The 15,052-nt window shown below is 33.2% G+C and overlaps 1 protein-coding gene across 1 annotated transcript in view; it reads right to left on the bottom strand.

Annotated features, from left to right (window-relative positions):
- The window catches only part of EXOC2_1 (Exocyst complex component 2), a 53,933-nt gene that overhangs the window by 24,413 nt on the left and 14,468 nt on the right, over nucleotides 1-15,052 (bottom strand). Inside the window, exons 7-12 of the mRNA XM_051211553.1 lie at nucleotides 12,724-12,869; nucleotides 11,779-11,860; nucleotides 9,764-9,866; nucleotides 5,121-5,356; nucleotides 1,290-1,417; nucleotides 628-687 (exon numbers count right to left, since the gene is read on the bottom strand). Of these exons, the coding sequence (XP_051071623.1) occupies nucleotides 628-687; nucleotides 1,290-1,417; nucleotides 5,121-5,356; nucleotides 9,764-9,866; nucleotides 11,779-11,860; nucleotides 12,724-12,869 (755 nt within the window). The remainder of the gene's footprint in view (nucleotides 1-627; nucleotides 688-1,289; nucleotides 1,418-5,120; nucleotides 5,357-9,763; nucleotides 9,867-11,778; nucleotides 11,861-12,723; nucleotides 12,870-15,052) is intronic.

The raw sequence follows: 15,052 nt of genomic DNA, 5'->3' as shown, positions 1-15,052 counted from the left end.
TTCTCATGCAATAATACACTAAAACAAAATCAATTGCATTAAATAGCAAAAAAATAATAATCGAAGTAGTAATGATAATGAGAAAGAGTAAAAATTAAGCATATGATTCAAGAAGAAGAAATAAGAAGTTGTGTACGGAGAAATATTAAAACTTGCTATCTAAATTAACTGACCCTGTCCTAACCACTTCAGTATGAGCAGCTGGATAGTATTAATAGCTACCCCATATATAAAGTGTAGCTCTAAGTCATGTACATGAATCTGTAATTGTTAAATGAGCTATATTAAGGAAGTACATATTGAAGATATAGAGTACATATTCAATTAATCAAAACTGTATAAATAGTTGTGACAATTTATTGTTAGTTTTTGAGTAGTATAGACGTCTCAACCATCTAACTCCATATAAAAGATCAACTTTAAAATTACTAAGAAACTGACGAATAATATAATCATAAATCCATAAAAAGCGATAGATTCGATTTTCGGAAAAAAGACCCTCATTTTACATCAATACTATCAGAAATAATGATGATACGAGAGGTATTTCTCCTGTAATCCTCCAAAAGAGATACACAATATTACCAATATATATATATATATATATAATAAAATTCAATAAATTACCAGCCATGCCGCTTTAGGATCGTTTGTTGACGACGTCTGACCAAGTTTATCATAAAATTTCTGTGTATAGAAAAAGAAACAAACTGATAGATATTTGCCTCAATCTAATGCTATGATAATAATAATATAACTTACCAAATACATGTTTATGTATCAGTCTCCTGTGAGTCTTCTGAGGTTAATAATATTAATCCATCTACTCCCTACTCAAACTAAAATAGAATGAGTGGCTTTCAAATCTATGATGTAATGGTCAAAAATCCAGTGCTCTCTACTAATCACCACATTAACAGAATTATATGTACATATAATACTCATGATTTTAGTGAATGCATACTGTTTATTATATAGAAGAGGATCAATACTCATGGTAAAATATATTAAACAAATTTAATTTAATAGTATTCTAAATCCTAATCTTTTTGATTATGTTAAACAAATGAATAAATGGGGAATATGATGATTACATAAGAGATTTAACTCTAATAATTCATTTTTTACAAACATAAAACTTTCAAAAATTGGAACTAATTATAAATTACATTGGCTAATTATTAATAATAATAACAATGACTACTTTCTATGTTCATTTCACATTTTTTTATATATAACGGTTAAATAAAAGTATGAAACACTTTTAAATTAACACTTTCAAAACCAACTTGATTGTTATAATTTAACTGCCCCGAAATATAAGCTGTACCCAAACGCCAAAATTGAATAACATGTGTAGTAAGTAAACGACATACTGCTTTTACCATACCAACCATTGGTGGAACACCATAAAAATCTAAATTATAATCAAAAGTGAATTTGACGTTTATTCGTTTAATAATATTAGTGCTTATATATGGTTGATATCGTAGTAAAAAATTTTCAGTATAGAAATTATATGAATAATGAAATATAAATTACATAATAAGTGATAAATATGACAAATGGTTACCTTTTCATCTTAAAAGAAAACTCAACTATATTTGAATAACTGACATTGGTAAATAAAAATTTTAATAGTTGAATTCATGAGTCGAAGTGGCTTATATTAAGTCACGAAACATCAAAAACACAGTTTTTTACTTAATGAGATATCACAAATAGTAGATTTATTATTAACTTTCTACCCAATGCTCAATTTATTTGAAACTATCAAGCCTGACGTTGGCATTCATACTGACTAAATAGGTTAAGTAAGAGAACAAAATTCAATTTTTGATAGATTGCTATTACTGATATGCTACCACATAAATACATAATATATCTGTACATCACAGTTTATAAATTATTCGATAATTTGTTATCGTTATTTATTAATGTATTTTTTCTAATAACCATAAGGACTATCCATTAACATATAGAAAGTAAGCAATTTTTTAGTTTATGTACACAACAAAGTTATTCTGTTTCAAGTTACAAAAATTTCATACCCCCAAAACTTGATGAAGTAGTAATAACAACTACACATGGACCAATATTCACCAATGTTTTTAACTAAAATCTAAAATTTACTAACCTTAAAGGGTGAGATTGGTAAAAAAAAATGCTTCAACTGTACGAAATGATACAATCGACATCTGTCACAGATCTCATACTATGCCACAATTCTTCTCGAATATACCACAAGAATGAGTTGACATTGGAATGTGAAATGGATTAAACTTTGTCGATTTATGTAGTTAATTTGGAATTTAGAAGGTATTGTGGTGTGCATTATTTAGGAGGGCAGATATAATTAGTACGTAGTAAGAATAGGAAGCAAAATGCTTATCAGTAGAAAATTGAAGCAAACAGAATACGGAGGTAAACAGAAAGCAATCGCAATAACAACAATTGGAAGAATGATGAACAGTGTAAGGGACAACTCAAAGATGTGCACACAATGTACGGCCTTTATATTTTACAAAGGCACTGTGTGGTTTTTCATAGAACAATAAATTCGTTTACCACACCCAAGTCTTTGTTTATTATAGTATTAATGTCAAGATTACTTGTCAATAAATCGCGTGAAGATATTAATGTCTAAACATTAGGATTCCCTATTTATTTAATGAAAAAATATTCAAGACTAGTATTTGAACGAAGAATATTCTTTTCGATAAATTCTCATCAGGTTCTACAATTATATATCCAAATTAATAATCCGAAAAAATGACCAGGTTAAGGGCAAAGTACATCGTTTAGAGCATGTGAATTTAGGATTGTGATAAACAAAATACAATAAAATTGTTAATGTTAATATGACTTATATAGAATGTTAACTTGAATCTGCGTATATATTAAGTGAAATTTTAAGATCCATGATCAGAATAAATATGGGTCAAATAGGGTGAGAGAGAAATAATGGTGCAATTACAATTCGATCAAATAAGTAAGACGTAATACGGAGGGATGAATGCGAAGTGAATGAATCATGTATAGGGGAGATTAATGATGTTTAACCAATAATACGAATAATAATAATAATAATAATAATAATAATAATAATAATAATAATACAAGGATTTATGAATAAAGATAACAGGGACGATTACAATTGACTACGAAAGGTCATAGTCAAATTAGTTCATTCAATACTTAAGATTACGATTGATTAATTGGCCTTGATGTTGGCCAGGGGATCGTTAAAAAGGAATATAAAGAGAAAAAGTACATGGACTGGGCTGTATACGAATTTCCTGAGCTTTGTACCTCTTCAGTACAAACGAAATTTGATCAAAAACCTTAGTTACCGTATTCGCAATATATGTTCTGCTGATATAGTCGAACAACAGCTTACCACCTTGCATAATAATCTCAGGGAGAACGGCTACCCTAGAAAGTTTATAATTAAATATATGGTCACGAAGGCGAAAGTAGGCGAAATACAAACAGTGAAGAAGGAATCCCTGTTCATGCGTCTACAATCCAGAGGGGATGCGGCTAGCGAAATACTAACTCAGAGATTAAGTAGGACAATACAAAAGTCTTTTAACGCCAGAGAACTAAGATTAGTATTTTCTACGCGCCCAATGGTTACACCGAAGCCAAAAGATGAATTACCTAGAATGACCACCTCATTTTGTATTTATCAGTTCAACTGCTCCTGTGGAGCGAGTTATATTGGTCGAAGTTCTAGGAATTTACATTTTCGTGCTCGTGAACACCTTCCAGCGTGGCTAAATAAAGGTTTGATGAAGAAGGTGAACAGCTCAATATTGACCCATTTAGTACAAACCGGTCATAGTGCCAGTATAAACCAATCTTTTTCAATTATTTATAAGTAATTTTTTGCCGAAGTTGGTCAGACTGAAAGTCCTTCAAACGGCTGAAGCAATAGCCATCCGGATGAAGAAACCGGAGCTTTGCGTACAGAAGAAATATATTCAACCACTCCTCCTCCCCTGGCCAACATCAAGGCCAATTAATCAATCGTAATCTTAAGTATTGAATGAACTAATTTGACTATGACCTTTCGTAGTCAATTGTAATCGTCCCTGTTATCTTTATTCATAAATCCTTGTATTATTATTATTATTATTATTATTATTATTATTATTATTCGTATTATTGGTTAAACATCATTAATCTCCCCTATACATGATTCATTCACTTCGCATTCATCCCTCCGTATTACGTCTTACTTATTTGATCGAATTGTAATTGCACCATTATTTCTCTCTCACCCTATTTGACCCATATTTATTCTGATCATGGATCTTAAAATTTCACTTAATATATACGCAGATTCAAGTTAACATTCTATATAAGTCATATTAACATTAACAATTTTATTGTATTTTGTTTATCACAATCCTAAATTCACATGCTCTAAACGATGTACTTTGCCCTTAACCTGGTCATTTTTTCGGATTATTAATTTGGATATATAATTGTAGAACCTGATGAGAATTTATCGAAAAGAATATTCTTCGTTCAAATACTAGTCTTTTAACATGACGGGGATCTTTAAACGAAAAAATATTCGATGAAATCCCTTAACAGATAGCAAAGAAACTAAAATAATGTGAGAAATTTGAACTGGTACAGAAGCTGATTAAACACCATCTACATATTGAACGATATACTTCTTTATTTTGATAAACATCACGAACCGGTCAAAGTTAAACAACCAGTGAAAACCTGAAAGTACTTGACGCCCGTTCTGTCATCGTATGGGGCTTCTTAGCAGTCAGTGTGCACAACCGCGCACCGGAAATCGGAGCCAGGACCTCTGATCTCACATGAGGACGCTTAACCTCTAGAACACTGAACCTAACTTAGATCGGTTATCGATCTTCATAAGAGTTGAACTATCTCCACATCCCCGTACTGATACTTCATTCGTTATTGACAATTCTGTAAAACACAAACCCAGTGTATTCACAGTGTTAAAAGATGAGATTGTATAAATTATAATATTAGTAAAACGTCCACAAAAATAAAAGAGAATGTTGATATTCATAGTTATAATTAAATTATTCCGATTAACAACATGACGCGGTTAACAGCTTACTAACCTTCAGCAAATAAGATGAATGAATCAGGATTCATTATAGACGATTTATTATCCACGGAGAGAAGATTACCAATGATATTAGAACCATCAAACTGTTTATTTTTCATTGAATTACCATCGACCATATCTTGATGAGATATACGTTGGTAATTACGTAGTTGATCGATCAGCCAATCTTTGAAATATGTCAAACATAACCAACCAGGATCATAATCCACTTCTAATTGTGTTAGATACCTATAAAACGGTATTGACAATATACCCACAATATGTTTTTGAATAACATACTTTTACTAAAGTAGATGAATACTTTGTACGATTAGAAAGCAATTATCAATCCAAAATGAATTCGGTTGAAAGGCTATTGAAAATCAAGGAGCAATGTACAGCTATGTCGTTCTAGTTCGGCACTCCGTATTACAGTGTACTTCCAAACCTAACGGAGAACGAAGCAAAGACATTTACTCTTTCCGTAAAACATGATAACTTCAGAGCATCGAGTTAGAATTAAGTAGTCTATTTCTACAACTTATAATATAGTACAATGACTCACATCCAATGGCATCAGTAACTTAATACTTTAGACTTGTTTGACTCCACATGTAATTTTCCCAGCAGAACGAAGGGAAACCCATCTAGTCATCAATAAGCATATGATCATAGTTAGTAGTAAAATACGGACTGAATTTAGAATTAGCATTAAAAAAATCGTGTAGGTTAAAGATCCCAAGATGACTAGTTCGACCCAGTGTGTGTGATCCCCACTTCATCTTACTCAGAAGCTCCAAAACAGAACAAAACTATCTAGTGCTTCCTAACTTTCAACGTTTCTTTAATTTATATAAATTTCTTATTATGTAGGCCACTCCCAGAACTATAATAAAAATTATCAAACATTTTTTTCTCGAATATAATTTATCAAGACAGCAAATGCATTGACTGTATCACTCAGTAATCAAGACAATTAGAAATTGGTAGCTCTTAGTCAATATAAGGCATCAAAACAGCAGATTTTATACAAACACAATAATATCAGTAAAGTAGACAACTTAAGTTTTCGCCAATATTACTGATGAATAAACGACCTATAAGGATACCCGGCTATCAAATATCTTTTGCAATAATAAAACTTTCTCACTCTACCATCTTTTCTACATATTCTTACAATATTCCTTTAGATTACTGAAAATATGATTAGGACCTACTCTTTCGTTTTATCGCTCTTTCTTGTACATAGAATTTACACATATATACACAAACAGAATATGTAGTAGAGTAAGAATTATAACTAACGATAGGCATTGAATAAGAATGACAGTGATGTCTGTAACGCCTAAACTGACGCAAATATACCATACTTCATATACCAAACAGAGAATCAGATATATTCACTAAATCATAATCAGTACTAAACAGGAAAGAGTAGATCACTAGTAACAAGAAATTCAATAGATTTTCCCAATTAATGTTGTACAGTTTTGTAGATAAAAACGAAGTTTTTAAAGGACAGGTTTTATAAAGGAATGTAAACAATGAATAATCTTGACAACTGCAGCAATAGGAAGTTATGAATTATAGCCCTGTCTAATATTGCGTGAAAAAGCACTAATAACACTAAGCTCTTATTAGTCCTCGATTCGGTAGCTCCTCTCCTTGCCCTGCCCGTTAAGTCCAGAACACCGTAATCAGCCTCCACTATACGAATATTATATTTTTGAACAATACCTAGTTTACATACAAGCATACCAGACTGCATCACACCATAAAATGAAAAATAACAATTATACACGATCAAGCCAAAAGTGACTTTGAGTAGGGGAGACTATGAATAACAAACTGGAAACCGATTAATAGTATATCAAACAACAGTAGTCAATTGGTCGGACGAAAACTTATGATAAGAAGGATATAAACATATAATCTAGTTACATCATAATTACACAATAAGAATATACATATATTAATAGTACATAAATTAATCCTGAAAGTTACCATTCTTTTAGTCTTCGTCAGATATAACAGAAATAAAGTGTTAATGAGAGCGAAAACCTTTTAAACGGTAAAATGTGGCTTATAATCCATCAAGAATGTAAAAATCTGACTAGACATAAATCTATGAAGATCTTGAACTGTGAAAAACTAATATCAATGACTAATTCTCAATTTCGCCAGGCCTCAAACAACCCCATGATTTTAACAGGTGAAGTCATGAGTAGATCTAAGCCAGACCACCATTGAAAACCTGGAAGCACTCGATGGCCGCTTTGTCCCAGTATGGGACTCCTCAGCAATGTGCATCCACGATCCCGTACTCGAGATTCGAACGCCGATAACCTTCGGTCTTGTGCACAAATGCTTAACCTCTAAACAACTGAGTCGGGATCCAAAAGTATAAATGTCTAACTTCAATCGACCCATGAATTTGCGCAACTCTTCATCCATTGTCTGAGGTGGATAACTGTCTCAAACCCGACACGGATTGAACTCCACTGGTCACTCCTTCCCATGATCGTTTGTTCTAATCCATCACAAACTATGTGAAATAAAACTGAATCCATAACAACATATGTATCTACAGTCAATGCCAATAACTATAAATAAATGTGTTTTTAATTCAATTGATAGGGTGTAGGCTTATATTCCATGCCTCAAGTTCATGGCATGCTTTCACAAAATAGAAAATAGAGTGGAAATCAGGTATGATCAACTGACTATACAAAGGTTCAGTAGTGGCTAATGAGCCTCGAAAATGACTGAAACAGAACCACATCTTTGGAAGATGATATCTGTTTTGTGAAATGGATGCCTTTTTTGCGGTTAAGTCAGGAAGCACTAGCGTCAAAAATCAATCCAAGAAAATTTAGTGATTTTAAGAAAAACGAATGGTTCTCATAACAAAGTCAAAAATCGTAGCATATGCTCTCAAATACTATTTAAACTAAAATGTGATTTTTTTTGAAAAACTAATTTTAACCGGGAAATAAGCTGAGTGCACAACAGCACTTGGAATGTGATAAGATTGCTAAAGTAGTGTTTATTACGAAAGTTTTTGATGGAGCTTTGTTTTCTGAGCTCAGAGAACAAAACTCCATCAAAATCATTCACCTTAGCTACAACTCTTCTCTACCATTATGAAAGTTTAAAATTTTTACTGTTTTAAAGCCGCTTCTAATTCAAGGTAAGCATTGACAGACAAAAATAACCACTATATAGGATCAGAAGTAGATCGCCTGGATGTAGGAAAGAACAGTTGTTATAAGCGATACTAAAGTCAGTACATAAATCAGAGAGTAGGTAAGCAATGAATCACCTTCCTCCATAACTGTTAGGTTTGAAGCTTCACGAGTTCACTTAAACTGCGAACGAGAACAAGACTCAGTGACCAAAGACCAGTAATCTAGCTATTGATGCGTCCCAGCCCAGCTATCTAGAAGGAGAAGTCCGGGCTTGGTATGGAAAATATATTCTGCAAACAGCCAGAAAACGAACAAGCACTCAAACACAATTTAAAACGTATATATACAAATATATATAATCGATATTGTCATAGTAAAATGTTTTTAAACATGACTCATTAAGTTCATCAATCGACAGGCATTCAAATATTTAATCGATAAGTTCGTCAATTGACTTCCATTCAAATGTTTAAACATTTAATCGATATGACAAAATTACAAATATGAATTTTGGGGATATACCGTCCCCAACAGTAACTATGACAAGGACCACGACAGCTAATTAAGAAATGTGCTTTAGGCCCGCTTGTTTCAGGGGGTTTTGAAAGTTGTCAACAAATTTATGTAAAGAACTATCTTTTGTAGCGAAAATTAGCTTAGAACAATGAAGAACTGAAAAACTTCATAATTTGGGCTAATCAAGACTCAACTATTCTGATTTTTTTAAACAAAATGTCCTTTTTCTAATTTGCATGATCTTGCAGTAAAAAATACATAAAAATAAACCGTATGTTGGCGAAATAAAATAAAATTGACCAGGTAACTAAAGGGTTATTAACCATAAGGATACAAATTATTTTGCAAACTTTGTTACCAAAGTAGTAACTCTACTAATCATACTTTAAAAACCCTCTATGTGACAAATCAAATTAATTTGACCATGTTCTACTGTTTTATTTAATTATTTTATTCATTTGAAACACATAAATGCTGATGCTAATGGGTACAAAAATAAATAAGCGTTATTCAAATAAAAACATGAAATCTTGAAGGAGTATATGGAGAGGGAATATGATAGGAATAAATAGAAAGGTAAGTGAATGAGATTAGTTTATAGTAAGAGAAACAGTTCGTTTGAAAAAGTACAGAAAGGAAGAATCTTTCCAGTTAAGGGAATTGATTTCACGTTTGTTAACAATGTAAAAAACACTGGTATCTGTTTTGAGCTGTCTTTGATAACTTCTCAAGCGATTGAACTGCATAATCTATAGGACACCAACCAAGGAGTCATAATGAACTGATAGATGTTCTACATAGAAATATTTCTTTCATAAAGTAATCAAGTATATAATGATTATTATTAATAAAGACAACGTTCTCGATCCTATTTGTGAGTTATATCATAATTGTACTGAATTCCTCGAATAAATTTAATTTCATTAAAACAAAACACAACAATTCAACTTACCCAATTTTATGTCTTGCATCATCACAATCAATTGGCATAGAAATCAGTTGATTACGAAGCATAACAGAAAAATTAGCAACTACAGTTTCCACATCACTATAAACTAGAAAAATAAGAGGGAACTTTTTAGGGGCGAATTATAATATCCGTTTTTTCTGTGGAGAAAAAACACTTTAAACGTAGCTACAATAATTTAAGATCTCACCAAAAATGAAGACAATTGTTTAGCTACAACTTGATGAAATTGTGAGGAGTAAACAAATTGATGTTGTACAGGATTCCTCTTTTTATATAAATGGTACGCTTTGTTCCTCTATTTATTACCAGGTTTCCCATGGTGGTCTAGCTTCAATTGACTCATGATCTCAACTAATGAAATTACTACAATCTCCACAAAACCCCTTCGGACACGAATTAATATATGCTCACTAGTGACTGGCTTCAAGATGTATATCCTGGAGTTCTAGTGAGAAACAGTGACCAGTGGAGTTCAACCGGGTCAGTTGTGAGATAGTAACTCCTTGATGACAATGGTGGATGTGTCGCTCAATTTCGTGGATTATTTGACGTTAGACATTAACACCGTTGGATGCCGGCCAGATCAGTGGTCTAGTGGTTAAGCGCTCGCGCGCGAGACTGATAGGTCCTGAGTTCGAATCCCGCGAGGCGATGTCGTGGATGTGCACTGCTGAGGAGTCCCACAATAAGACGAGACGACCGTCCAGTGCCTCCAGGTTTTCCATGGTGGTCTAGCTTCAATTGACTCATGATCTCAACTACTGAAATTATTAGTTACAGTTAAAACAATGAATTTATATGCTTCAAAATAGGTAAGTAGTGTTTGGGGTGGTTACAACATACTTCTTTCAGTAAATCTAAATTTCAGTTTTTACAAGCTGAAGTGCAGCAGTAAGAAGACTATTTTTTGTTGTTGATTTGTTAACCTTTTAAATAAGCTAACGTGTTATACTACTCTTGAGAACAATGTGAAGTCACATATACGCGCAACAGATGCTCCTTAGCTCAAAATTTCTTGGTCCTTTCATTAAATCGCCTGAGAAAAACTATGTTTTGAATTAACTAGGACTAAAAGAGAGGATATGATAGTAGTACTGATTTACTATCCAGAGTGGTAATCACATTTGTTTTTGTGTACTTTAATATTTTTCCTTTGTTATGACTTACCCTTAACCTGTCTAGTTGACCTTTTAATTTTCATATATAAATGTTCTTAACAAGTATATGTGTGATCAGATTGTTCGAAATGTATTGCGCAAATATATCACATAATTCTGATAAACTACGTCTTCCCATTGCATTATCGAAATTTATCAAGGGGACTAATTGTTTTAAATTTATGAAAATTTTGTTTTTCATTTCAAAAAATCGAAGCTAGGAGTTTCTCACCATGTAGTCAGTGTTTAACGAACGAAACAATAGTTAAATTACATGTTATATTACTTAGTTTAAACATTGTTGTGAATCCAATTATCTCCATAGTTAAAAACAAAAACTGATATTAGACACTTATTGAACAAGTGCTTAACGTTTAGATCACTGAGTCAGTATCCAACAGTGTATATATGTTTAAATCCGATCAGTTTGAAAAAATTAACGACCAACTTCTATTACATCCGGTAGATAACTATTTCAATAATTACTAAATATACTACTTAATAGTATATTGAATAGTAACAATAAAATGATCACATATTTCAACTTTGTACATCCAATATGCCAACTGTAGAAAAAGTACAGTCAACAGAATGTTTAAGTAATTATATGCTGATATAAATAAAAAAACAATCTGTGATAAGCACTTAAAAACTAACTAGTCAACCCATAGTGAGGTAAACGTGTCATCATACTTCTATACAACAATACTGGAAAAATCTTGTACAAACCCACTGCAGAAAATTTCACATTGTAATCATTTCCTATATTTATATAAATATTACACTGAATTGAATGGTATTATTTTTAGGAAAGAAATTCGACCATAGATTCAAACTTACTACGACGTAGAACTTCAGTATCTGAACTGGAGAATAATGATTTTGCACGTAAGTAATCATTTAATACCAAATTGTAATCACCCTGCAATGACACAAACCACATGGAATGGAGGGAAAAAAGGAAAGAGATAATACGATAATCAAATTAAATTTTCAGCTAGGGGTTGTGGAGATTGTTGAATTTCATTGAAATCATGAATCGACTAATGTTAGACCACCATTGGAAACCTGGAAGCACTGGACAGCCGACTCGTCCTAGTATAAAACTCAACAATGCGTACTCACGATCCCGCGCGCGGGATTCGAACCCAAGACCTTCAATGTCACACGCGAATGCTTAAAATCTAGACGACTGAGTCGTCATCCAGCGGTGTTAATGTGGTCTAATATTGGTCGGTTCAAGATTTCAATGAAATTAAAATTTTTCCATCAAGAAGCTTTAAGGAAATTACTGTAAAGTTAAAAAAATTTAACATTGTGGAAATTGAGCTGATTAACTGCCAAAGCCCCTTCCATCCAAAAATTTCTTATGTAACTGTTTTAAAAAGAGTCAGTACATTTGACTTTGTGGATACTGTTCAATGAGGATTCTAGTGAAAATAGATGACCGAATGTTTAGTAATGATACTACTGTGATAGACTTTTTTGCTTTGGATGTTATTCTACATAAACTACTTTTTAAATACTTAGACCAAAACACTCCTTCGAATAAAGAGCAATCAATTATTAGTGAACAAAGTGCTTAACTTTCTATCACTAGACTCCAGGTTCAAAAACTACCTTACCCTACGTTAGTTTCAGCACCAAGTATCGTCATACTAAGTGTGGATCAAAAGCAATTGTGAATCAACGTCTTTCTAACCAATTATAATAGAGTACTAAGAACAGAATTTCTACGAAGATTACCATCATTTATTTGAGAAAATAATGTATATAATATCTTACTTTGGATATATTTGTTCGAATAGCATGTGGTAGATTGAACAGGAACTGATAACGTTGCAAAACAGATATAGCATTTTTAATTGAATCACCCCTATCTCTACGTTTTAAAATATCTTCAAATAAACGATGACCAAGTGTACGGGTATCTGAAAAAATTCAAGGATATAAAAGTTATGGTTAAAATCTGTCGAGTAATTGTTTTCATTCAATTTAGTCGTTTCATTATCAAAAGTAAAGCCAAAAAATTTTAGCGTAACAAAACAAAAACCACAGTATACTAAGATTTCCATTCTGCATTCCAGTAATATGTGAGATAATATTAATATCTTCCTAGTTTAGACTAAAATAAAGTTTGCGAGTAAGTGGTTGTGGAGGTTATTGAATTTCATTGAAATCATGAATCGATCTGACTTAGACCACCATTGAGAACTTGGAAGCACTGGACGGTCGACCCGTCCTAAAACGGTAGTCCTTATTAGTGTGGATCCACGCTACCCCACGCTGGTATCGAACTCAAGACCTTTGGTCTCGTGTGAGGACGCTTAACCTCTAGACCACTGAGTCGAGATTAAACGGTGTTAACGTCTAACTTCAACCAACCCACGACACTCATGACCATCCCATACTAGGATCAAACGGCTATCCAGTGCTTCCAGGTTTTCGATAGCGGTCTGACTTAGATCATTTCATGATCTCAATAAAATGAGAGTTAAATCTTCAACCAAATAACCAACGAATCGCTTAACTGAACGAGTTGTTAAAACCCACCTGCAACGATTAACAAATGCATTTTACAAATTAAATCAGTGATTTGGACACTGTACAATTGCTTTACTCACTGTTCAACGCCGATATGATGTATCTAAGCATGTGTAACTTTATTTAATCTAATAACTAACTGAGGGGAGAGGAGAGTAACCCTAAACTATCAAGCTAACAAAAAACATTTTATTCTAAATGTCGACATCTATCACAGGCAAATCAAGATTTATAAAAAAAAATTAAAGTTTGTTTCATATACATAGTTCCCTTTATTATTTTAAAGAGAGAAAGAACAAAGATTGGTGCAGAATAATATGAATTCATTTTATTTCGTCAGGTTCTCATCAGCTGCTTACAACCTAAAATATTTGAAAATCAGAACAGAAAGGAGAGCCTACGTTCGATTCAAAGAACATATTCCGAAGAGTTTAAGATCAAACGGACTAAAGGCATTCAGCAGTGCCATCGCAAGACATCTTGACACAGCACACGAAGTCGATACACTGAAGTCCTTCAAGGTGATTAACAATCAAACTCAAACCTTTTGAAATTTGCCGAAGCGATAGCAATCAAACGTCTAAAACCAGATCCATGTATACAAAAAGAAATAGTAATAAATCCTTATTTGCTCTGGCAACATTACCCCCCCCCCTTATTTATTTATTACGTCATTCACTATTCCAACTCTCTGAATTTTAAAATTACATCATTCATAACTAACTGATTTCAATTCATATCTTTCTTTATTACCATTATTCCATTTTCAGTTGCTTCATTACATAACCATCTAATGTATTTTCTTAATTCCATGAGTTCTAATCATTATTTCAATGTTCTGGAAACTTCCCTCCCAAAATTTATTTATTCGAAACAATAATTTATGACCTCATTAACTCTGTCGGAATCTTCGCTACATCATGATACATATATTCATCCTTAATCAACCTCTTATGTATAGAATAGTATTTCCCGTAAGTATCATCATTTCATTCTGTTTGTGTGTGGGCTGTGATACTGCCCAGGTGCCCAAACCGAAGCAGGTGAATTTCTTAGGGGGCCACACCCCGAGCCTTCAACCTAAAGGTCTGATCCACAAGACAGTGGAGCAACGTAAGGAGATGCAGTACCATGGTAGTCGGTAACCAACAATTGGTTCATACACTATTTGTTCCCTCAGGATACTGGATCCCACATGCACTACTGGTTTGGAATCCGGTTAAAGCGCTGGACAGTCGCCTTTCGTCCTCTCATTTTCGTAAACAACACCCCCACCACGAGAAACCAGTGAGTAGGACTTCCCTGGCAGAGGATGTATACGCGTGGCCGTGTGAGAGCATTTCGAGAGGGAGGGCGAACCCACCCCACTCTCGGCCATACCAGGGTATTTGGGGGCACCTTCGTGATGTTAGTCTGTTTGTAAAAGGTCAGATCTACAACGCGTCGGTGAGAGCAGTTTTGCTCTATGCTTGTGAAACCTGGCCTCTCCGAGTTGAGGATGTTAGACGACTCTCTGTGTTTGATCATCGTTGTCTCCGAAGGATTGCTAACATCCAGTGGCAACACCATA

This window comes from Schistosoma haematobium, chromosome ZW (assembly GCF_000699445.3).
Source record: "Schistosoma haematobium chromosome ZW, whole genome shotgun sequence".
In the NCBI taxonomy this organism is placed as follows: Eukaryota; Metazoa; Platyhelminthes; class Trematoda; order Strigeidida; family Schistosomatidae; genus Schistosoma; species Schistosoma haematobium.
Note: the sequence above shows the minus strand (reverse complement) of the source record. Positions and strands in the feature narration are given on the sequence as shown.